We start from the raw sequence: 25,306 nt of genomic DNA, 5'->3' as shown, positions 1-25,306 counted from the left end.
CGGCTGTCAATAAAGAGAGGGAGATTTAAAGGGGAAGCCGCCCAAAGAATGTGTGGCTATTAAAGGGGAGGAGTATATTTAAGGTCGTAACTTCATTTCCCAGCTGGCTGGGGAATTCTGGGAGTTTAAATCCATCAATCTTAAATTTGCAAAATTTAAATTTGTTTTTAATAATATTTTTCTTTTTCCAAAATAAGACAGCCAGCCAATAATACTCCTCTGTTGATGAATATTTTTTTAAAATGTTTAGTTAGTAGTAATTCAATTAAGTATTTAAAATAGCCATTGAAGCTAACATTAGTTAATGCAAAGGGACCTTGAGAATGAATGAGCAGTGTTTCACTATCTCAGTAATTAAGATGGGTGGACTTCAAGTCCCAGAATTCCCCATCCCAGGCAGGCAGACAGGCAGGCGGGCTGGGGAATTCTGGGAGTTGAAGTCCACTCAGCTTATAATGATTGAAAGTTGAGAGATACTGCAGCACTATTTCAGGATGGGAACTTTGTGGGATACATCGGACTACAAGTCCCATCTGCTGCAAATCCAGAGCCTTCTGGGAAGGTGCTGATCTAAAAAATATCTACTTCAAAAGCAGATTTAATGTCAGGAATCAGGATGCACATGGCTGAATACGTATACTGTATATATCCGTTGCAGCACCATACCCATAATCCTTTCCGAAGGAAGGAAGGAAGGAAGGAAGGAAGGAAGGAAGGAAGGAAAAGGACAGAAGAAAGGGGAGGGGAGGAAGGAAAGAGATGAAAGGGAAGCGAGGGGAAGAAGGAAAGAAGGAAAGGGAGGGAGGGAGGGGGAAAGGAAGGAAACTGATAGAAGGGGAGAAGAAGGAGGGAGAGGGGGAAAGGAAAGGGACGGAAGGGAAGAGAGGAAGGAAGGAAAGAGGAGGAGGGGAGGAAGGAAGGAGGAAGGGAGGGAGGGGGAAGGAAGGAAAGGGAGGAAGGAAGGAAGAGATAGTGGTTCCCTTCCTTCAACCAGATATGATCTGAACCAAACCACATAGGGATTTAAAAATGACGGACACGTATCCTTAGATTCCACCCTACTCAACAGAAACCAGATAAGTCTCAAAGCAAAGAGAGAGATTTATTAAAACTGGTTCCCCACAGCAAAACACAGGAAGTTTGCACACTTTATTAGACAGACAGAAGATCTTTCAAAGGGGTGGGTGGGCCAGACACTGATAGGAGAAAATTCACACTGGGGATCAGGAAGAGATTACAGAACTGAAAACTGCAGAACCACAACTGAAGATGGGATGTGTGTGTGTGTGTGTGTGTGTGTGTCTTTGTGTGTTTATGTCTGTATGTGTGTTAGCACCAGAACCGAGGCAAAGGTTTCACTCTGGGATTAAGAGTATTTCAACCATGGGAACTTCTGGCTGGGGGATTCTGGGAGTTGAAGTCCCCCCCCCCCCGTCTTAAGAGTGGCCAAGATTGAGAAACGTCGCCCATCGTTTCACTGAACCTCCAGCTGGAGAGAATGGAGGTTCACGCCTCCCTCTGTCTCAGAGAGTGACCTGCCAAAACCTCCAATTTTTTAGGAGAAAATAAGAGGCAGATCCAGGAATGTTCACGGAAAAGAGGTGACCTTGACCAACTTCAGCCTCTTAAGGTGGTGTGAGGAGCCACGCCAACGTTCCTTTGGCCAGATGGTTGTGGGAATTGGGAGCCTGGGGTCTAGGAAGGGCTGAGCTACGGGGTTACAAAGGCAGGGAGATAGAGAAGGAGGACGTTAGCAAGTTCTGGAGAGACATCCTTGGTTGGATAGAGAAGAAGGACATTAGCAAGTTCCGGAGGGACATCCTTGGTTGGATAGAGAAAAAGGACATTAGCAAGTTCTGGAGGGACATCCTTGGTTGGATAGAGAAGAAGGACATTAGCAAGTTCCGGAGGGACATCCTTGGTTGGATAGAGAAGAAGGACATTAGCAAGTTCCGGAGGGACATCCTTGGTTGGATAGAGAAGAAGGACATTAACAAGTTCCGGAGGGACATCCTTGGTTGGATAGAGAAGAAGGACATTAGCAAGTTCCGGAGGGACATCCTTGGTTGGATAGAGAAAAAGGACATTAGCAAGTTCTGGAGGGACATCCTTGGTTGGATAGAGAAGAAGGACATTAGCAAGTTCCGGAGGGACATCCTTGGTTGGATAGAGAAGAAGGACATTAGCAAGTTCCGGAGGGACATCCTTGGTTGGATAGAGAAGAAGGACATTAGCAAGTTCCGGAGGGACATCCTTGGTTGGATAGAGAAGAAGGACATTAACAAGTTCTGGAGAGACATCCTTGGTTGGATAGAGAAGAAGGACATTAGCAAGTTCTGGAGCGACATCCTTGGTTGTATAGAGAAGAAGGACATTAGCAAGTTCCGGAGGGACATCCTTGGTTGGATAGAGAAGAAGGACATTAGCAAGTTCCGGAGGGACATCCTTGGTTGGATAGAGAAGAAGGACATTAGCAAGTTCTGGAGGGACATCCTTGGTTGGATAGAGAAGAAGGACATTAGCAAGTTCCGGAGGGACATCCTTGGTTGGATAGAGAAGAAGGACATTAGCAAGTTCCAGAGGGACATCCTTGGTTGGATAGAGAAGATGGACATTAGCAAGTTCCGGAGGGACATCCTTGGTTGGATAGAGAAGAAGAACGTTAGCAAGTTCCAGAGGGACATCCTTAGCTGGATAGAGAAGAAGGACATTAGCAAGTTCTGGAGGGACATCCTTGGTTGGATAGAGAAGAAGGACGTTAGCAAGTTCCGGAGAGACATCCTTAGCTGGAGTGTCTTCTTTTGAGGAATTCAAGGCACACCTCCTCCTGGAAAAGGGGTCCGGGAGAAGACCGACTAGGGGGCCACGTAGGGGAAGCTGAGAAGGAGCCCTTCCGACGGGAGCAGCTTCAAGTTCTGCAGATCCAGCGTCGTCTTCTCCCGGCTGGGGTGGGTGCTGAGCTCCACCTCTACTTGGGCTGGGAGGTGAGAGTGGAGGAGGGAGACGGTTCTCTCTTGCGGGGCGAAGTTGAGCGCCACCAAGAACCGCTTGTTCTGGTCCCAGACCCGGAGGTAGGAGAAGACGGACGTGTTCGAGCCTTGCACCAGGTGAAAGTCGCCGTGCAGGAGGGAGCGTTCCTTGGTTCGAAGCTCGCTCAGCTCCTGGAAGAAGCTCAGGAGGGAGCCCTTGTGGCCCTGCTGCGCCTGGAAAAGAAAAACCGGGCAATGGGGGGGGGGGGTTTATAATATTTTTTCTAGCTTTCTCGCGCCTGGTGTTGTCACCTAGAAGCTGTTCCGAGACAAGCTGCCTTTTGCAATCGAACGATGGGGATTGTTCTGACTGAGGCTTCCCAAGCACCTCCTGGTGATTGGACCAAAGTCACCTAGCCGGCTTCCGTAGTTAAGGCGGGACTAGAACTCCCTGTCTCCTGGTGACTGGTCCCAAGTCACCCAGCTGGCTTTCATGCCTAAGGCGGGACTAGAACTCTCCATCTCCTGGTGATTGGCCCAAAGTCACCCAACCAGCTTTCATAGTTAAGGCGGGACTAGAACTCCCTGTCTCCTAGTAATTGGTCCCAAGTCACCCAGCTGGCCTTCATCCCTAAGGCAGGACTAGAACTCTCCATCTCCTGGTGATTGGCCCAAAGTCACCCAACCAGCTTTCATAGTTAAGGCGGAACTAGAACTCCCTGTCTCCTAGTAATTGGTCCCAAGTCGCCCAGCTGGCTTTCATAGTTAAGGCGGGACTAGAACTCCCTGTCTCCTAGTAATTGGTCCCAAGTCACCCAGCTGGCCTTCATCCCTAAGGCCGAACTAGAACTCTCTATCTCCTGGTGATTGGTTCAAAGTCACCCAACCAGCTTGCATAGTTAAGGCAGGACTAGAACTCCCTGTCTCCTAGTAATTGGTCCCAAGTCACCCAGCTGGCCTTCATCCCTAAGGCAGGACTAGAACTCTCCATCTCCTGGTGATTGGCCCAAAGTCACCCAACCGGCTTTCATAGTTAAGGCGGAACTAGAACTCCCTGTCTCCTAGTAATTGGTCCCAAGTCGCCCAGCTGGCTTTCATCCCTAAGGTGGAACTAGAACTCCTGCTTCCTACCCTCTTGGCCCTGAATCTCGGTCCCAATTTTTTTTTCCCCGTTCCTGCAAAATTAGCTTCTCTCCCACGGTTTTTTCTTACCTGCACGGTGACGTTGCTGCCTTCATCCAGCTGTTGCCCCCCTCTGGAGAATCCGTAATTGGCCGAGTTGTCCCACTGCATGCGTGTGATGTTGGATGTCGCGGGCTGGAGGGGAAATTAAAGAGGATTGTTGCTGGGAGAAGCCAGCAAAATATCCCCCTATCCTCCATCGTTGAGCACACAGAGTTATACACCCCCATGTCCAGTGGTGGGATTCAAATAATTTAACAACCGGTTCTCTGTCCTAATGACCAGCTGGGTAGGTGGGACTCAGTGGTCATGTGACTGGGTGGGTGTGGCCAATTCAATGTCACTCACGTCGATGGCGGCTTCGCGTTGGCTGTTACAATGCAATAAGGGTTAACCGGAGAGGCAGTTTCGTAAACAGGGCAATAAAAATTAAGCTAATAAAAACACCAGAATTCCTGCCTTCCTTACAGGATTAGCCCTGCAAAGTGGGGAAAAATATCAAACGGAGGTTTCTTCCAACAAGCGGTTCTCCGAACTGCTTAGAAAGTTACCAACCGGTTCTTGCGGATAGGTGCGAACCGGCTGAATCCCACCACTGCCCATGTTGTCCAAAGTTGGCCACCTCCTATGGCTGATCTTACCTGTCCCGGCATGTCCCGTAGGCCAATTTCATCTCCGTAATCGGTGAAGGGCGTCCCGGGCAAAGTGTAGAAGAGGAGATGGTGGAGCCGAAGCAACTGTTCCCCCATAGATTGGGCCAAATGTCCAAAATCTGGTCTACCCATCTGCGGAAGAAGAAAAAGAAAAAAGAGAGGCCGTTAGCATCCCAGCAGAGAAAACCGAGCTGAGTCAGTGTCCCGAAAGTTTGGGTAAGGATGAGTGCAAGAGCCACAGAGGGAATTCACACTAGTGCTGATGACGTTACCCAGTTGGGTCATGAAACGTCTTCAAGGAAACCGCCAAGCTCAGAGAGCATCAAGGACCCCACAGTTCTCCTCCTCCTCCTTCTCCTCCTCCTCATTCTTCTCCTCCTCCTCATTCTTCTTCTCCTCCTTTTTCTCCTCCTCCTCCTCCTTATTCTTCTCCTCCTCCTTTTTCTCCTCCTCCCCCTCCTTTTTCTCCTCCTCCTCCTTATTCTTCTCCTCCCCCTCCTTTTTCTCCTCCTCCTCCTTATTCTTCTCCTCCCCCTCCTTTTTCTCCTCCTCCTTATTCTTCTCCTCCTCCTCCTCCTTTTTCTCCTCCTCCTCCTCCTCCTCCTCCTCCTTTTTCTCCTCCTCCTCATTCTTCTCCTCCTCCTTTTTCTCCTCCTCCTCCTCATTCTCCTCTTCCCCCTCCTTTTTCTCCTCCTCCTCCTCATTCTCCTCCTCCCCCTCCTTTTTCTCCTCCTCCTCCTCATTCTCCTCCTCCTTTTTCTCCTCCTCCTCCTCCTCCTCCTTTTTCTCCTCCTCCTCATTCTTCTCCTCCTCCTCCTTATTCTTCTTCTCCTCCCCCCTCCTCCTTTTTCTCCTCCTCCTCCTCCTCCCCACAATCCCCATTCCCTTTGTACCACTCACAACTCCCTAGTTGGGTTATGAAATGTCTCCAAGAAAACCCACCCAGCTCAGAGAGCACCAAGAACTCCCACAGTCTCTAAGGAGCCGAGGTGGCACAGTGGTTAAATGCAGCACTGCAGGCTACTTCAGCTGACTGCAGTTCTGCAGCTCGGCAGTTCAAATCTCACCGGCTCAGGGTTGACTCAGCCTTCCATCTTTCCGAGGTGGGTAAAATGAGGACCCGGATTGTTGGGGGCAATATGCTGACTCTGTAAACCGCTTAGAGAGGGCTGAAAGCCCTATGAAGCAGTATATAAGTCTTAACTGCTATCTTCCTCCTCCTTCTCTCTACAAACCCCACTCTCTTCTATGGTAGCACTGATGATGCTACCTAGTTGGGCCATGAAACGTCTTCAAGGAAACCACCAAGCTCAGAGAGCACCAAGGAGCCCACAGTCCTCCTCCTTCCCCCCTCCCCATCCTCTTTCTCCTCAACCCTTCTAGCACTGAGGCTATTACCTAGTTGGGTCATGCAAGAAAACTAAGGTCAGAGAGCACCAAGGATCTCACAGTCCTCCTCCTCTTCTTCCTCCTCCTGCCCCTCCCAAATCCCACTCCTTTCTAGCACTGATGTTACCTAGTTGGGCTATGAAACATCTGCAAGAACCACCCCCCCCAAGCTCAGAAAGCACCAAAGGTTCCACATTTGAACTCCGAGCTACAAATATTCTCCTTTAAATATCTCAAGCTGACACTTACGCTCCAACTGGGCCATCGGTTTCCTGCTTCTTGGATATAATCGTTGATCAGGGTTTGGGCCGTGAGTCCCAGCGTGGTGGTGTCTTTCCCTTCAGGCTTCACCAGCTCCTGAAGATACTGGCTGGTTAGCATGTTCACCCCTGTGGTTTCGTTCAGAAGCGAGAAAATCCCTTGAGCATCCTTACGACTGGTCATGGCAATCAGAACCCTGGAAGAGAAGAAGCGAAGAGGGGGATGTCTCCAGGTGGTCCTCGACTTACGGCGACAACCGGGAGCAGAATGCAAGATGGAAGGAAGGAAAGGGAAGGAAAAATGAGGAAGGGGAGGAAAAGAAAGAAAGAAGAAAGGGAAGGGGAAGGAAGGAAGGAAAGGAAAGGAGAAAAGGAAAGAAAGAAGGAAGGAAGCAAAGGAGGAGGGGAAGGAAGGGAAGATAAAGGGAAATGAGTGGAGAAGAAGAGGGAAAGACAGAAAGGACGGAAGAAGGAAAGAAAGGAAAGGAAAAAATGGAATGAAAGGAAGGAGATGGAAAGAAAAGAAAGGAGGAAAAGGAAAGAAGGAAAGAAAAGGAAAGGAGGAGGGGAAGGAAGGAAGATAGGAGGAGGATGGAAAGAAAGAAGGATGGAAGAAGGAAAGAAAGGTAAGGAAAAAATGGAATGAAAGAAAGAAGGGAGATGGAAAGAAAAGAAAGGAGGAAAAGGAAAGAAGGAAGGAAAGAAAAGGAGGAGGGGAAGGAAGGAAGATAGGAGGAGGATGGAAAGAAGGAAGGAAGAAAGAAAGATAAAAGAAAAAGGAAAGATTGAATAAAAGAAAGAAGATGGAAGGAAAGGAGGGCGGGAGGGAGGGAACGAGAGAGAACGAAAGAAAAGAAAAGAAAGGAAAAAAGAAAGGAAAACGATTTCTTAAGAAATGTGCCTGTTTTTAACTCACCCAGGCTGATCATCAACAGCCTCTTGTTCCGTTATGTTCTTCCACTCACTAAAGAGTTGGGGATCCTGTCGAATAAACAGGATTGAGAGGTGTTGGTTGAGACTGGAGGGCCCCCTCCCAGGTTTTAGCACCCCGATTTTCTTCCCCTTGCAAGCCCCCCCCCCCAAAGAAATAGAAATTAAAAGGGACAGCAGATGCCGAATGGGAAGGGGGCTGAGGAGGGGCAATCTGCTTACATTCAAATGCTCGATGCTTCCGAACTGGATTCCGGAGACACCTTTCCTCAGCCAAAACTGGATTGCTTCCTGTAGGGTAGAATGTCAAGAAGAGAATGAGACAAGTTAATAGTCCTCAGTGATCCCCGCCAACCCTAGCCGTGACAATTGGTTTTACTTCCCCATGAATCTTGGCCAATTAATAATAATAAAATCGGTTTTCATCGAGCTCCATTAGCAAATATAGAATACACAAACACACACAAACACACACACACACGTAAGCAAAATACCCCTCACGCATCATTACAAAAACTCCAAAACCGTCAAGCCTACAAATTTGAAATTTGGCAAATAGGTTCCTCTTCGCTTCTAAGTGCTCACGCTAAGAAAGGGTTTTTCCAAATGAACCTCACATAATTAGTATTTCTTACATTATTATTAGCACGCTCTGATGCTAAGGAGGTAAGATGTTCTACTTCCCCTCCCCACCTGAAAAGAACTCTGTTCCAACTGCCACTTGGGTGTGGGCACGGCCAGAGCGTGACTCATCCGGGCTGCGGGCTGGGAGTTTAGACATTCTACTCCCTCTCCCCACCTGAAAAAATGCTCTGATTCTAAGGAGTTAGACGGAGGGAGAGAGTTCGGAGAAGACTCTGTGGGGCAATCCTGAGGGAGAGAAGGGAATAAGATAGGAGAGGCCTCTGTGGGGCAATCCTGAGGGAGAGAAGGGAATAGAAGAGGACCAATGGGCCCAGTGTAGTGGAGCACGGGTATTTAGCTACCTATAGTAATAATTAACCAACCGTTGAAAAGACATGTTGGTTTTGATCAGAGTGGGGGATACTGCGACATCGTAACTGTGAGGAACAGTCATAAGTCACACTTTTAGTCAATGAGAAGCTGTAAATGCAAGGGCTACTTGTATCAACTGCACACTCCCTGATTAGATCCTCCTAATATATTTATATTTATTTTATAGGCTTAATTCATGCTTTTGCTGCTAGAGCTTATATTAGAGGCTGTTTTTAACCGTGTTATTGCAATTTCTTGATTGACTGATGAATCAATAAGAAATGCTTGCATCCTGTTCGTCTTTTGGCTCTATTGTTTACATTATTAAAAGGGACTTAATTGTCATTCTCTCTCTCTCTCTCTCTCTCTCTCTCTCTCTCTCTCTCACACACACACACACACACACACACACACACACACACAGGTTTTCCTTTGCGGGGAGACATGCTTTCCTTCACTTACTTTCATTTTGTTCTGGAAATCCCCCTCAAGCCATACATCTCGGCTAAACCAGGGTAACTGGCCATGATAGTTAGGGGTCAGGTCCAAGATAACCTTCACATCTGAAAAGAGAGACATGTTACATTACAACAAATAAGGAGACTAATCAAGGAGAGAAGCAACTTAGAACTCAGGAGGAATCTCCTGACAGTTAGAACAATTAATCAGTGGAACAACTTGTCTCCAGAAGTTGTGAATGCCCCAACACTGGATGTTTTCAAGAAGATGTTGGATAGCCATTTGTCTGAAGTGGCGAAGGGTTTCCTGCCTAAGCAGGGGTTGGACTAGAAGACCTCCAAGGTCCCTTCCAACTCTGTTTTCTATTCTATTCTATTCCATTCTATTCTATATTTTACTCCTATTCTATTGTATATTCTATTCTATATTTTACTCTTTCTACTCTATTCTATTCTATTCTCTTTTCTATTCTATTCTCTTTTCTATTCTATTCTTTTTTCTACTCTATTCTTTTTTCTATTCTATTCTATTGTATATTCTATTCTATTGTATATTCTATTCTATATTTTACTCTATTCTACTTTATTCTATTCTCTTTTCTATTCTATTCTTTTTTCTATTCTATTCTATTTTCTATTGTATTCTATTGTATATTCTATTCTGTTGCATATTCTATTCTATATTTTACTCTATTCTACTTTATTCTATTCTCTTTGCTATTCTATTCTCTTTTCTATTCTATTCTCTTTTCTATTCTATTCTCTTTTCTATTCTATTCTTTTTTCTATTCTATTCTATTGTATATTCTATTGTATATTCTATTCTATTGTATATTCTATTCTATATTTTACTCTATTCTACTTTATTCTATTCTTTTTTCTATTCTATTCTATTTTCTATTCTATTCTATTGTATATTCTATTCTGTTGTATATTCTATTCTGTTGCATATTCTATTCTATATTTTACTCTATTCTACTTTATTCTATTCTCTTTTCTATTCTATTCTCTTTTCTATTCTATTCTTTTTTCTATTCTATTCTTTTTTCTATTCTATTCTCTTTTCTATTCTATTCTTTTTTCTATTCTATTCTATTTGATATTCTATTCTATTCTATTCTATTCTATTCCAATCATTCCGTAAAATTCTACTCAGATCAACTCCAGCTTACGTCCTCAACTGGGCGCCAAAATTTATATCGTTATGCGAGACCATTGTTAAGGAAGTTTTTGCCCTATTTTACACTCTTCCTTGCCACAGCTGTTAAGTGGATCACCTCGGATGTTAACTTAGTCACACGGTTGTTAAGTGAATCAGGCTTCCTCATTGAGTCTGCTGGTCAGAAGGTCAGAAAGGGGATCGCAGGACGAGTCAGTTGCCAAGAGGCTGAATTTTGATCAAGTGACCATGGGCATGCTGCAACAGTTGTTAAGTGTGAAAAACAGTCCCAAAAGTCACACCTTATTCAATTGTTGTTGTTTTAACTTTTATTTCCATTAGGTTTTTGGGGCGGGCCCAAAGAGCCAAAAACAGAAATAAAGAGAGCGGGTTGAAAAATCTAACCTAATGCTAGGATGAGCCAATCGACAAAGCATTGTTTGAAGGGTGTCTGAATTAAATTAAATTAATATTTACACAGCCTTAGCTGTGAAATATACAGACACTGCACTTCCTTGTTTGTTCACCTACTTCAGAACTTACAAAACACCTGAGGTGGATTGAGAAACAATACAGACAATGGGAAAGGAATTAAAGAGGAATATTTCCCATGGAATTGTGTAACAAGTGACATTCCCAAAAATAGTCTTCCTTCTTTTGGCAAAAAAAATCAATAAAATTGTTTTTAATGTATTGTAAAGCACAAAATAAACGTTATTTGGGCATAGTGGTACATAAACAGTATTGTGGAGATTATTATCCTTCTTACAGTTCCTTGCACACTCAGCCAGATGTTTAAACATCATAGACATTATTATTTTTTATTATTTTTATTATTATCATACAATTGTATCACAGCGGCCAGTGGTTTCGCCGGATTTGGCATTGGTTTCTAGTCGGGCCCCACCCAGGACGTCGTAACGTATTTTCGTAATATGCGTGCAGATCCAAGCAGTGCGGCTTTTTTCATTTGCCTGATGGTGATTTTGACAATTTTAAACTGTTTTAAATGTAATTCCAGTGCTTTTGGAATAGCACCCAGTGTACCAATTACCACTGGAATTACCACTGCTGATTTGTGCCATAGTCGTTGAATTTCGATTTTTAAGACCTGGTATTTTGCTATTTTTTCATGTTCCTTCTCGGCGACCCTGCTATCACCTGGTATTGCAATATCTATGATTGTGACCTTATTTTTCTCAACCAGTGTGATGTCTGGTGTATTATGCGCCAGTGTTTTGTCTGTTTGTATGCGGAAATCCCACAAGATCTTGGCCATCTGATTTTCAGTGACTTTTTCAGGCTGATGTTCCCACCAGTTTGTGGCTGTTTTAATATTATAATTTTTGCACAAATTCCAATGGATCATTTGTGCTACTGAATTGTGCCGCAATTTATAATCAGTCTGCGCAATTTTTTTTACAGCAGTTGAGTTATTATTATTATTGTTGTTATTGTTGATTTACTCTTCAATTCGATGCACAGTCTAGGACTGGTAAAAACAGTCCAAGTCCTAACCAACAACATTACTAATATTACTATTATTATTACAACCCTATTGCTGCTATTACTACTACTACTACTACTACTACTACTACTACTACTACTACTACCACCACCACCACCACCACCACCATTTGGTTAATCTTTGGTGAGATTCACAGCCTTTGGGGCTGCTTGGTAGCTCAACAGCTCGAGTCCTAACCAAGGACCTAGGAACTGTTAAGGTAACGTTGGAGGATATAAGCTGTTCCAAGTAGGGTGTTTTTTTGTAGAATCAGAATGTTCAAGTCTGATAAATTTAAAATTCCCAAATAGCGAGGTAGCCCTTTAGGTATTGCTCCAAGGGCTCCAATTACAATCGGGACAACACACGATTTCTTTTTCCACAGTCGCTCAACTTCAATTTGCAAGTCCCGGTACTTTGTGATTTTTTTCTTGCTGTTTATCTTCAATCCGTGCATCTCCAGGTATTGCAATGTCAATGAACCATACCTTTTTCTTTTCAACTATTGTTATGTCAGGTGTGTTGTGGGCCAAGTCCCTGTCAGTCTGGATTCTGAAGTCCCACAAGATCTTGACTTTCTCATTCTCTAAAACCTTCTCAACCTGATGGTCCCAGTGGTTTTTGCTGTACTCAAATCCAAACTTTTGGCACAATTTCCAGTGAATGCTCTTAGCAACACGGTCATGGCGTTGTAGGTAGTCAGTTTGTGAAATTTTGCTGCACCCACTGATCACGTCTTCACCCCTGAGCCATTATTCAATACATATATTCTTGATTATTAAGTCCGTATATTAAACTCATGATTATCTATTTAAATGTATTTTTCGCCACTTACTTTTTTTCTTGGCAGCTTCTAAAACAAGCTGGAAATCTTGCAAGGTGCCCAGTTTTGGGTCAACGTCTTGGAGGTTGGTGCTGTCCGGCTGGTCCACGGGATTGACGTGAAGAGGCCCGATGACAAAACCTTTCACCTTCAGAGTACTTAAATACTGCATCCTGTCTTTCACCCCTAAAAAGAAAAAGAGAAAAAGAAACCAAGTTTACCAGAATGCAGAGGGGGAAAAAACACATTTTTGAGGCCTTTCAAAGCAAGTTTCCTGCAAATCTGTAATAAGATCCACATGGACCATTTTCCGCAAAACAACAGGTGAGATTCAATGGGAGGAGACAATACAGGCGGTCCTTGACTTACAACTGTCCCATTTAGTGACCGCCGAACATTATCACGGCACTGAAAAAAAAAGTGGCTTATGATTGATCCTCGTACTTGTGACGGTCACAGTGATCAACATTCAGATCTTGGTAACTGACTGGTATTTATGACGGTCGCAGCATCCCGGGGGTGTTTGTGTCCCATTGGAGGAGGGGGGGGGCTTCTGACGAGCGAAGTCAATGGGGAAGCCAGATTCACTTAACAACCGTGTGACTCCTTTAATGGCTGCGGTGATTTGCTTCACCAAGTTGTAAAGTGGGGCAAAACTCACTTAAGAGAGCCAAGGTGGCGCAGTGGGTAGAGAGCAGCACTGCAGGCTACTTCAGAGGACTGCTAGCTGCAGTTCGGCAGTTCGAATCTCCCCAGCTCAAGGTTGACTCAGCCTTCCGTCCTTCCGAGGTGGGTCAAATGGGGACCCAGATTGTTGGGGGGCAAAAGGCTGACTCTGTAAAGCGCTTAGAGAGGGCTGTGAAAGCACTATGAAGCGGTATATAAATCTAAGGGCTATTGCTAGTCCTTCCTTCTTTCCTGCAGGCAAACTCTGCCCACTGCCAGCAGTTCAATCCCGACCGGCTCAAGGTTGACTCAGCCTTCCGTCCTTCCGAGGTGGGTCAAATGGGGACCCAGATTGTTGGGGGGCAAGAGGCTGACTCTGTAAACCGCTTAGAGAGGCCTGTGAAAGGACCATGAAGTGGTATATAAGTCTAAGGCCTATTGCTAGTGCTATTAACAAAATGTCTCACTTAATTCCGTGTCATCCAGAGCTGGAAGGAGAACAAATCTTAGTTTGTTCTGGCCAGCATCCCAGATGGTGGTTGTATAAACTGTGCGTGCAAAACATCCGTGCCGAACGCTGTCTAACTCTTTGCTCAAGGTTACACATTGCCAGTCGGAGTGAGCAATTGTTGGATTTCCTCCCGCTCCCCCCCCCCCTTTTTCTTAATCCTTTCACTTGCTCCGTTGAACCGTTTCCTGGCTACCGTGATCCGCACTTAATCCCGAAGGTAACGAGGCGGAGAATTTATTCAGCAAGCCAACTCGCATTGGCTTCAACTGCACAAAAGAAGAGCTGTCTTTTTTTTTCCTTTCTCTCTCCCGGCGCTCTGGAAATTTTTGCCCTCCTTTTCTGCGTTCCACAGCAAAGCTGCCCCAGCAAATGACAGCAACTTTGGGTGGGAGGGCGGGGGTTAAATTTGTAGCGGGGAGAAAAGGCTGGGGTGAGATAGGATAGGATAGGAAAATAGAATAGAAAATAGAATAGAATAGAAGTAGAATAGAGGAATGAAAGAATATAATATAATATAATATAATATAATATAATATAATATAATATAATATAATATAATATAATAAATATAATATAATATAATATAATATAATATAATATAATATAATATAATATAATATAATATAATATAATATAATATAATATAATATAATAATTAATATAATTAATATAATATAATATAATATAATATAATATAATAATAGAATAGGAATAGAATAGAGGAATAAAAGAATAGAATAGGAATAGAGTAGAAAATAGAATAGAATAGAAGTAGAATAGAGAAATGAAAGAATAGAATAGGAATAGAAATAGAATAGAATAGGAATAGAATAGAATAGGAATAGAATAGAATAGAGGAATGAAAGAATAGAATAGAACAGAATAGAAAATAGAATAGAAGTAGAATAGAGGAATGAAAGAATAGAATAGGAATAGAATAGAATAGGAATAGAATAGAGGAATAAAAGAATAGAATAGGAATAGAATAGAAAATAGAATAGAATAGAAGTAGAATAGAGGAATGAAAGAATAGAATAGGAATAGAATAGAATAGAAAATAGAATAGAAGTAGAATAGAGGAATGAAAGAATAGAATAGAATAGGAATAGAATAGGAAAAGAATAGAATAGAGGAATGAAAGAATAGAACAGGAGGAATGAAAGAAAAGAATAGAATAGGAATAGAACAGAAGAATGAAAGAATAGAGTAGAGGAATGAAAGAATAGAATAGAATAAGAAATAATGGAATAGAATAGAATAGAATAAGAAATAATGGAATAGAATAGAATAGGAATAGAATAGAAATAGAATAGAATAGGAATAGAATAGAATAGAGGAATAAAAGAATAGAACAGAAGGAATGAAAGAAAAGAATATAATAGAATAGGAATAGAACAGAAGAATGAAAGAACAGAATAGAATAAGAAATAATGGAATAGAATACTTTATTGGCCAAGAGTGATTTGGACACACAAGGAATCCTTATCCTTTGCAAGTTCACTCTTTCAGCTTCTCTGTTGTTAAGTGAGACATGTCCTATTTTACGACCTTTCTTGCCACAGTAGTTAAGTGAATCATTGTTCTTAAGTTAGTGACACGGTCGTTTAAGTGAATCTGGGTCCCCCCGTGGACTGTGCTTGTCAGGAGATGGCAAAAGAGGACATGGGCAAAAGACAGGAAAATAGATAAACCAATTCCCCCAGCCTCTGTATTTGCTGCAAACTGGCGGTTTTAAAGAAGAGATTGGACTCAGATAGCACAGGGTCCCCTGCCTGAGGAAGGGGTTGGACTAGAAGACCTCCGGAGGTCCCTTCCGGCTCTATTCTGAATTGAAGTTAAAAATGGCTTTCGCCGGCTACTTGTGCGGGTAAGTTGCAAAATGACACCGTGGGGAATTTTTTTTAAAGACAGAGAAATCCAGCTGCAAATCACATCCTTTCGAAGGCACATTGAAGGGTGAATTTGCACCCTTGAGCAGGGGGGGTTGGACTAGATGACCTCCCAGAACCCCACTGACCTTAATGTTCTATAATGGGCCGCTCTCCTGAGAAATGCATCAATCCAATCCCGGTGTGTCATCTTCCTTTCCCATCCTTCAAGTCAAAAATATCTATTCTTTTGACTGGGGCTCTCATCAAGTTTGAACTGGTTTGAATTTGGCATTCCGGTTTTGGGCGTGGCGGTACCCGTCATCCCAAAACGCCTCCGCTTCAAAACCCACAAAGTCCTGACCCAATCTGGGTCAGTGGTTAAGGAGCTCGGGGCAAAATGCGTGGGCACGGCACCAACCGTTCCTTAGCCCTGCCCTACTTCGCAAGGTTGTTGTTTTGCGGGCCTCCAATGGAGGACAAGAGCCATCTCGTTTCCTTGTTTTGGTTGGGAAGTTCTCACGGCAACCTCTGCAAAACTGGCAACCAGGCTGCTCTGCTTAACAAGGATGTTAGAAAGAAGCTTAATTTAAAACAACAACTCAAGTTTCTGGTCCTCAAGCTAGGGCAACATGTGGGCCAGGAACTGCTTTTACGGTGGAGTTAGAGTAAAGAATGTAAGCGTGTCAAGACTTAGTGAATATTTATACCGTGTATGGGTTCTGGGAAGTCGGGGGGAGGGAAGGCTGGGGGGGGGCGGAGGGTAGGAGGGAGGGAGGTTTTACGAGGGGTGTTAGAATTTAATGTAATATGATTGCACAATGCACATGTATACTGTTTTCTCTTATTTTTTCTTTATAACTAAGTCTATTGTTATGGAAGTATAAATACTATCAACATAGATTGGAGTTTGCTCAGAAGCAGAAATACGCCAATGAGAGGAAGAGTGGGAAATAGAGGGGAGATGGGAAGAGAGGGAGGGGAGAGGGTGAGGGGGGAAGAGGAGGAGGATAAGGAGGAGTGGAATGTAGAGAGAAAGATGGGAAGAGAGGGATAGGAGAGAGGGTGAGGGGGGAGGAGGAGGAGGAGGATAGGGAGGAGTGGGATGTAGGGAGAGGAGAGGGAGAGGGGAAGGGGAAGTAGAGTGGGAAGGGATGATGGAGGGAAGATAGGAAGTAGGAGAGAGGTAGAAGAAAGAGGTGTATGGAGAGCAGAAGCGCTAATAATGGGTTTTTATTTTTTGGGGGGGTGTTGATGACAAGAGGAACTGATGTGATCATTATTTGTTACTATATGATACTGGCTATGTATAGTATACATGTGATTGTATGTTGTGAAAATGGAAATTAAAAAATATGTTTTTTTTTTAAAGACAGTGAATAATTGTCTTATTTTTAATGCCCCAGTTTTTGCTGCTGTCCTGTCTGGAACCTTCTTATTGTGGAATATTTCTCTTTCGGAAGATTGAAACTTTACAAACTCCAGAGAAACTGACTAGTCCCTGAACAGAATCAACCACTGTTTGTGAAGTTTCGTAACATCAGAACAAATTCCCCCAAAAGTTTGGGCCAAGGGTCAAAGGGACACCAATCCAGCAGAAAAGATCTGAAAAATTCCAGGAAGGAAGGAAGGAAGGAAGGAAGGAAGGAAGGAAGGAAGGAAGGAAGGAAGGAAGGAAGGGATAAGACCGTGTAAAATGAAAGACAGAAAGAGACAGAAAGAAAGATGAAAGAGAAAGACCCCGAAACAAAGAAAGAAAGTAGAAGAAAGAAAGCCAAGGCAGAAAAAGACAGGCAGACAGAGAGAAAGGCATTGAAGGAAAGAAAGAAGTGGATGAAAGAAAAAAAACGATGGAAGGCAGAGAAAGGACGGAAGGAAAAAAAGGTATGAAAAACGAGAGGAAAGGCGGGAAGCCAATGAACGGGAGAAAGAAAAAGAACAGAAGAAATGAGGGGAAAAAAGAGGCAAGGCAGAAAGCCAATGATCGGGAGAAACAAAAAAAAGGAATGAAAGAAATAAAGGAAAGGAAGAACGAAAGAAAAAAGACAGAAAGACAGTGAATGGAAGACAAAGGAAGAAAGGAGGGAGGAAAAAAAGAAGGAAGGAAGAAAAACCAATGAACGGGAGAGAGAGAGAGAGAAAAAAGGAAGGAATGAGACAAAAGGAAGAATAAAAGAAAAAAATAGGAAAGGCAAGAAATACCGGGGAAAAGAAGGGGGAAAAAAACCCATAGTCCTTCAACCTAACTCGCCGGGAGCTGAGTCAGCTATTCGGCTGACGTCAAGAGCTGATGAAACGCCAGTCAGCAATTACTCAGGAAGCTCAAACCGGCTCAAACTGGCAAAGAACAGTCCGACCGGCATGGCGTCCTTTCAACTTGGAACAGGGCAATCTCCCCCCCACCCACATGCCCCCCCAGCAGTGGTCAGTCTCCAAATGACCCATGGAGACCCCCCCCCAGTCCCTTTGGAGGATCTCCAGCTTCATTTTTTTAAAAAAATCCACTGGTTTGTCTTGCTCTTAGATTTTGGAGCAGGCTGGTTATATATATAACCAGTGGATTTAGATATATATATACCAGCCTGCTCTAGAATCTAGGAGTGAGAAAAATCAAGTGGATTTCTTTTTTTAAAAAAATCCATTTTGTGTGTGGATTTATATATAAAAACCAGCTTGCTCCAGAATCTAGGAGCGAGGCAAGTAGATTTTTTAAAAAAATCCATTTTATTTGTGGATTTATATTTAAAAACCAGCTTGCTCCAAAATCTAGGAGCGAAGCAAGTAGATTTTGTAAAAAAATCCATTTTATGTGTGGATTTATATTTAAAAACCAGTTTGCACCAGAATCTAAGAGCGAAGCAAGTAGATTTTGTAAAAAAATCCATTTTATGTGTGGATTTATATTTAAAAACCAGCTTGCACCAGAATCTAGGAGCGAGGCAAGTAGATTTTTAAAAAAAATCCATTTTATGTGTGGATTTATATTTAAAAACCAGCTTGCTCCAAAATCTAGGAGCGAGGCAAGTAGATTTAAAAAAAAAAACCATTTTGTGTGTGGATTTATATATAAAAACCAGCTTGCTCCAGAATCTAGCAGCGAGGCAAGTAGATTTTTTTAAAAATCCATTTCATGTGTGGATTTATATTTAAAAGCCAGCTTGCTCCAGACCCACTATGTGTGCATTTATATCTACTCTGTCTGTCCATCCGTCTATCTAATATCAGGATAGGGGGAAAAGGAAGTAGTAACCCCAATCCTAAACTCTCATTTAAGGAAAAAGCCCTCCACCTAAGCCACAATCAAGCCAGCCGAATCTGGTTTGATTAGACATTATTAGAAGACCCTTTGGAAAAAGATCCCGGGATCTTCCGTGACTTCCAAGTAAGGAGATCCCTTTTGCTATGACCTGGATGGATCCCCCCCCCTCCACCTGCAGGAAGCAAAGCGAGTGAGCAAGTGAGACAGAGAGAGAGAGAGAGGGAGGGAGGGAGGGAGAGAGAGAGAGAGAGAAAGAGAGAGAGGGAGAGGGAGAGAGACAAAGAGACACACACAGAGAGAGATTAAGAGACAGAAAGAGAGAAAGAGACAGAAAGACAGAGAGAGAGAGAGAGAGAGAGAAAGTGACAGAGAGACAGAGAGAAAGAGAGAGAGGGAGAGAAAGAGACACAGAGAGAGAGAGAGACAAAGAGACACACAGAGAGAGAGATTAAGAGACAGAAAGAGAGAAAGAGACAGAAAGACACACAGAGAGAGAGAGAGAGAGAGACAAAGTGACAGAGAGACAGAGAGAAAGAGAGAGAGGGAGAGAAAGAGACACAGAGAGAGAGAGAGACAAAGAGACACACAGAGAGAGAGATTAAGAGACAGAAAGAAAGAGACAGAAAGACAGAGAGAGAGAGAGAAAGAGAGAGAGACAGTGACAGAGAGAAAGAGAGAGAGAGAGAGAAAGACAGAGAGAACTGAGACAGAGGGACAAAGAGGGGAATGCTAGCGAGAGTGAGTCAGGGACTCCTTGGCATCACAATGCCCATCAGCCTCGGGCCCCAAACTCACCTGTCAGGTCCCCGATGCCATCGCTGCCCGAATCTTGGAAGCCCTCCACCTGCAGGATCCGGTAGATCCCTCCTTTCTGCCACCATTCCTGCTTGGGGAGATCCTTGCAGCGGGGGGCCTTCACGATGATGACCACGGCTCCGGCTAGCATGCCGAGCCAGCCGAGCCAGAAGAGGATGAGGAGGGCCCAGCGAGTCCGGACCCAGGCGGGGGTGCCGGCTACCTGGAGCAGCTGCTCCTTCGACAAGCCGGTGAACTTGGCGGCCATCTCGGCTTCCTCTTCCTCCTCCTCCATCTTCACCTTCACCACCCCGTTCTTCTCGCCCAGGCTGCCCGGAGAGCCAGCCAGGGGCGAGGAGGCGGTCATGGGCTGCTTTTCGGGGTCCATCTCGTTCAGCTCCACGTCCTTCATGTCCAGTTCTGGGGTCACGCCGGGGGAGCTCATGGTGTCACCTGCGGAAAGGAGACCAAGAAGTTAAATTTTTTGGGGGGAAGACCCTGAGAAGCTAGTTTTCTGAGCGCGGGGAGAGCCTTAAAACTCCTTTCTCACTGCGGGAAGACCTCGTGCTAAGGAGAGACGGACCAAGGTCCCTCTCGACCTTCCCACACCCTGAGAAGCTAGTCTTCTCCTTGCAGGGAAGGCCCCGAGAAACTAATTTTCTGAGTGTGGGGAACTCCTCACTGAGGGAAGACCTCATGCGAAGACAAGATGGAGCCATGTCGGTCTAGAGACCTTTTCAGACCCAGAGAAGATATTCTTCTCCCGGAAGGAAGAGAATGTTGGAAGAACCTTAAAAACTAGATTTCTCACTGCGGGAGAGAGATTTTATATTAAGGAAAGGTGGAAACAAGGAAGGTCTCAATCTTTCCAGGGCTGGTTCCTTGCCCCCGAAAGCCGGCACCTTGACCACAAACCCCATCCTCAAAGGGGATGGGGAAGATGGGCTGGGGAACCCCACCTGGCTGTGAAAAAACCACGCACCGCTCTCTCTCACCCTCGGTGGGGTTTCAAAGCGATCTTGGGTGGGTTTAAAAGAAGACAATTCAGTGCATTTGATCCCTTTGCCAGAAGGAATCGAGGCTCGCCCTACTACACCACCCATCATCCCCAGACACACACACACACACACACACCCAAAGGGAAGAAAGGCCAGCCCGTTTCCAAGCGCTCTACCTGGGAACAAAGCGGCGCGGAGCAGCCCCGACTTGGAGATCCGCGAGGGAATCTGGTTAGATCCGATTTGGGAACCCGATCGCGCCGGCCGGCAGCTCAAGTAGAGCCAGGCAGAGCCTCCGCCTCTCCCTCCCGCCCCTACGGATCCGCCTCCCGGGCTCCCTTAAGGTGGATCGCAGCTTTCAGCCCAGGTAGGACGGGGAGCCAGTAGATTTCCAGGTAGACTGCCATCGGATGGGGAGGTTCTACCAACCAGATCCCCCCACCGGCCCAAAGAAACCAGGGTATCGTTGGGAGCGGGGGGGAGGCAATTGCAACCGCGTGGGTCCTTTGCCACGAGGTCGGCGTGGGTTACCTGGGCAGAGGTAGACTGCTCTTAGACGTGGAGGCTTTATCTCAAGAGATGAGATCCAGCCCCATAGGAACGACTTCCATTCCTTGGGGAGGGGGGAGATGTACGAAGTGGGGTGTGCGTGTGTGCGCGAATCACCTGTTCATACCTTCAACCCATGGCAGAGAATAATACCCTCCCCCTGGGTGCCATAGCTGGGCACTTTGGGGATTGTAGTCCCCGGGGGGGGGGCATCGATGGGATGGGGAGTGGGTTTTAAGGGTTGAAAACGGGGGTCTCCAAACTTGGCGACTTCTGGACTTCAATACCCAGAATGCCCCAGTCAAGTTGGCAACTTTTTCAACACTTGTGGACTTCAATACCCAGAATGCCCCAGTCAAGTTGGCAACTTTTTCAACACTTGTGGACTTCAATACCCAGAATGCCCCAGTCAAGTTGGCAACTTTTTCAACACTTGCGGACTTCAATACCCAGAATGCCCCAGTCAAGTTGGCAACTTTTTCAACACTCGTGGACTTCAATACCCAGAATGCCCCAGTCAAGTTGGCAACTTTTTCAACACTCGTGGACTTCAATACCCAGAATGCCCCAGTCAAGTTGGCAACTTTTTCAACACTTGCGGACTTCAATACCCAGAATGCCCCAGTCAAGTTGGCAACTTTTTCAACACTCGTGGACTTCAATACCCAGAATGCCCCAGTCAAGTTGGCAACTTTTTCAACACTTGCGACTTCAATACCCAGAATGCCCCAGTCAAGTTGGCAACTTTTTAAAGACTCGCGGACTTCAATACCCAGAATGCCCCAGTCAAGTTGGCAACTTTTTAAAGACTCACGGACTTCAATACCCAGAATGCCCCAGTCAAGTTGGCAACTTTTTCAACACTCGTGGACTTCAATACCCAGAATGCCCCAGTCAAGTTGGCAACTTTTTCAACACTCGCGGACTTCAATACCCAGAATGCCCCAGTCAAGTTGGCAACTTTTTCAACACTCGTGGACTTCAATACCCAGAATGCCCCAGTCAAGTTGGCAACTTTTTCAACACTTGCGACTTCAATACCCAGAATGCCCCAGTCAAGTTGGCAACATTTTAAAGACTCGCGGACTTCAATACCCAGAATGCCCCAGTCAACTTGGCAACTTTTTCAACACTCGCGGACTTCAATACCCAGAATGCCCCAGTCAAGTTGGCAACTTTTTCAACACTCGCGGACTTCAATACCCAGAATGCTCCAGTCAAGTTGGCAACTTTTTCAACACTCGCGGACTTCAATACCCAGAATGCCCCAGTCAAGTTGGCAACTTTTTCAACACTTCTGGACTTCAATACCCAGAATGCCCCAGTCAAGTTGGCAACTTTTTCAACACTTGCGGACTTCAATACCCAGAATTCCCAAGTCAACTTGGCAACTTTTTAAAGACTTGGGGGACTTCAATGCCCAGAATTCCCCAGCCAGCTGGCTGGGGAATTCTGGAAATTGAAGTCCCCCAAGTCTTTAAAAAGTTGCTAAGTTTGGAGAGTCCTAGTTTTGTCAAATGCCTTAAACCTGCTTTCTTCTTAATTCTGATTATTCATAACGTGGAGCCATTTCGGTTGCTTAAATATCCTACTTTATTTTTCTGTGCTGATTGGGGATCCTTGGAAAAAAAAAGAAGAAAAGAAACGGAATCACTTTTTTTTAACCCTTGGATAAAAGCTAACTTAAATGTCGGTTTAATTGCCTTTAATGAGCAGGGTGATAACTTTCGCACTATTTAGGAATGCCCCTTTCCCGTCACATTCAAAATGACAGCTCCCTCAAGCTTGAAGACGGAGAGGCTGGGGGCCACTTCAAAAGTCTTGGGAACTCTGGTTTAATGGTTAAGCCAGAGTTTAATGATTGGCAGCCAAGAAAGTCTTGCGTGAGACTCCAGATGTCCTGAAAATCTCCCCTAGACTAAAGCAATGTTTCTCAACCTTTGCAACTTTAAGATGGGTAGACGCTGGGGGATTCTGGGAGTCGAAGCCCACTCATCTAAAGCACGCTGGGTGGTGAATTCTGGGAGTTGAAGTCCAGCCATCTAAAGCATATTGGATGGTGAATTCTGGGAGTTGAAGTTCTTCCATCTTAAAGCATGCTGGATGGTGAATTCTGGGAGTTGAAGTTCTTCCATCTTAAAGCATGCTGGATGGGGAATTCTGGGAGTTGAAGTTCTTCCATCTTAAAGCACGCTGGATGGGGAATTCTGGGAGTTGAAGTTCTTCCATCTTAAAGCATGCTGGATGGGGAATTCTGGGAGTTGAAGTTCTTCCATCTTAAAGCATGCTGGATGGGGAATTCTGGGAGTTGAAGTTCTCATCTTAAAGCATGCTGGATGGGGAATTCTGGGAGTTGAAGTTCTTCCATCTTAAAGCATGCTGGATGGGGAATTCTGGGAGTTGAAGCCCACCCATCTAAAGCATGTTGGATGGGGAATTCTGGGAGTTGAAGTTCTTCCACCTTAAAGCTGGATGGGGAATAATTGGGTGGGTGGGGGATGAAGTCCACCCCTCTTAAAGTTGCCAAGATTGAGATACACGGTTGAAGAGAAAATAAGTCTTAAATGTCATCACAGCATTGAAGCTCTTCTATTCTTGCTGTTGGGCTCAAGTTTTTTTATTTATTTTAGAAACACACCAGAAATGGGTGTGTGGCAATGTGCGTGTGATAGGACTGCACACTCCACCGGCCCTTACTTCTGGGAGGGGGGGGGATCAAAGGAGCAAACATCCCCTTTGAACAATTGCAAGAAGTGACCAATTGTTCTCGGCTTTGAATGGCGGGCCTTGCCAGCTCTGCGGGAGGGGGGGGGAGGCTTTTCTGAGTTAGGTTGAGATACGGACCCCCCTTAGCCATTAGCAACAATAAAACCCCTCCAATGCAAGAAGAGCCTTGGCAGCAGGAGGTAGACTCCCTCTCCCCATGGAGGTTCCACAAATCTAACCACACAAACACAGATTTTTTTAAAAACAGAATAACAGAGTTGGAAGGGACTTTGGAGGTCTTCTAGTCCAACCCTCTGCTCAAGCAGGAGACTGAATACCATTCCAGACACACATGGTTATCCAACATCTTCTTTAAAACTTCCAGTGTTGGAGCATTCATAACTTCTGGAGGCAAGTTGTTCCACTGGTTAATTGTTCTGCCAGGAAATTTCTCCTTAGTTCTAGGTTGCTTCTCTGCTTGATTAGTTTCCACCCATTGCTTGTTGTCCTGCCCTCAGGTGCCTTGGAGAATAGCTTGACTTCCTCTTCTTTGGGGCAGCCCCAGAGATATTGGAAGGCTGCTATCATGTCTCCCCTAGTCCTTCTTTTCATTAAACTAGATCTACCCAGTTCCTGCAACTGTTCTTCCTATGTTTTAGATCTCCAGGCCTTTAAATCTCTTCGTTGCTCTTCTCTGCACTCTTTCCAGAGTCTCCATATCATTTTTTATATTATGGCCACCAAAACTGGATGCCGTATTCCAAGTGTGGCTTTACCAAGGCCTTATAAATTGGCAGTAATATTCACTATGCCTCTTGGCCCTTTTCTTTCTTTCTTTTCTTTTTCTCTTTCTTTCTCCTCCTTTTCTTTTTCTTTCTTTCCTGAACGCCATCCCTCTGCTAAAACAAATAATTCCCTCAACACTGTCAAACTATCCACTAAGGTTGCATCCTATTATTATTATTTCTCTCATCGTTCCTATCACCCACCTCCTCCCACTTATGACTGCAGGACTGTAACTTTGTGGCTTGTATCCTTAAAATTTATATGGATATTGTTTCCTGATTCCTGATTTGTACCCCGGGACTATCATTAAGTGTTGTACCTTATGATTCATGATGAATGTATTCTATTTTATTTTTCTTTATGTGCACTGAGAGTATATGCACCAAAGACAAATTCCTTGTGTGTCCAATCACACTTGGCCAATAAATAATTCTATTCTATTCTATTCTATTCTATCCTATTCCATTCCATTCCTCTTCTCTTCTACTTTGTATCTCTTCTCTTCTATCTCTCCTCTATTCCATTCCATTATCTATTATCTTCTGTTCTGTTCTATTTCTTTCTTTTTCTTTCTTTCTCTTTCTTTTTCTTTCTTTCTCCCTCACTCTTCCTTCTCTTTTTGTCTTTCTCTCCTTCCTTCCTTCCTTCCTTCCTTCCTTCCTCTTCCCTTCCCCTCCCTCTCTCTTTCATCCCTTAAATCTTTGCGAGTACAGTCCTTCCGTCTGGCGAAGTGAGCTTCTGTAGAAAACCCTGGACTTCTCTTAGCCGAAATCAAAAAAATATTCTTCATATTGGATTCCTCCACCTTAAGCGGCCTGGACTTTGTTAGCCAAAAACCTCCC

General features: G+C 44.5%; 1 protein-coding gene across 2 annotated transcripts; it reads right to left on the bottom strand.

The window, feature by feature from the left end:
* Window positions 1-1,081: 1,081 nt before the first annotated feature.
* Window positions 1,082-20,762, bottom strand: SLC3A2 (solute carrier family 3 member 2). 2 transcript variants are annotated; one of them, XM_032233955.1, is made up of 10 exons: window positions 20,600-20,762; window positions 19,426-19,878; window positions 12,339-12,512; window positions 8,842-8,942; window positions 7,606-7,674; window positions 7,370-7,434; window positions 6,443-6,650; window positions 4,793-4,936; window positions 4,182-4,286; window positions 1,082-3,203 (listed from the first exon to the last, which is right to left on the bottom strand). In XM_032233955.1, exons 2-10 carry the CDS (start codon window positions 19,868-19,870, stop codon window positions 2,856-2,858), a joined length of 1,659 nt encoding a protein of 552 aa, XP_032089846.1. In that variant the 5' UTR covers window positions 19,871-19,878; window positions 20,600-20,762; the 3' UTR covers window positions 1,082-2,855. The 2 variants fall into 2 exon arrangements, with proteins under 2 accessions (XP_032089846.1, XP_032089847.1); XM_032233956.1 differs by having other exon boundaries at window positions 20,560-20,688.
* Window positions 20,763-25,306: the final 4,544 nt, after the last annotated feature.

Source organism: Thamnophis elegans, chromosome 17, assembly GCF_009769535.1.
Source record: "Thamnophis elegans isolate rThaEle1 chromosome 17, rThaEle1.pri, whole genome shotgun sequence".
Lineage (NCBI taxonomy): Eukaryota > Metazoa > Chordata > Lepidosauria > Squamata > Colubridae > Thamnophis > Thamnophis elegans.
The sequence above is the reverse complement of the archived record's forward strand: the minus strand, read 5'-3'. Positions and strand labels throughout refer to the sequence as shown.

Bases quoted from the DNA above. Each gene is read 5' to 3' on its own strand.
- SLC3A2 (XM_032233955.1), bottom strand. From the start codon at position 19,870: ATGAGCTCCCCCGGCGTGACCCCAGAACTGGACATGAAGGACGTGGAG. The intron at 7,435-7,605 runs GTAAGCAGATTG...TTTATTCGACAG, and splicing joins GAAGCATCGAGCATTTGAAT to GATCCCCAACTCTTTAGTGA. The intron at 3,204-4,181 runs GTAAGAAAAAAC...TTTCTTTTCCAG, and splicing joins GCAGCAACGTCACCGTGCAG to GCGCAGCAGGGCCACAAGGG.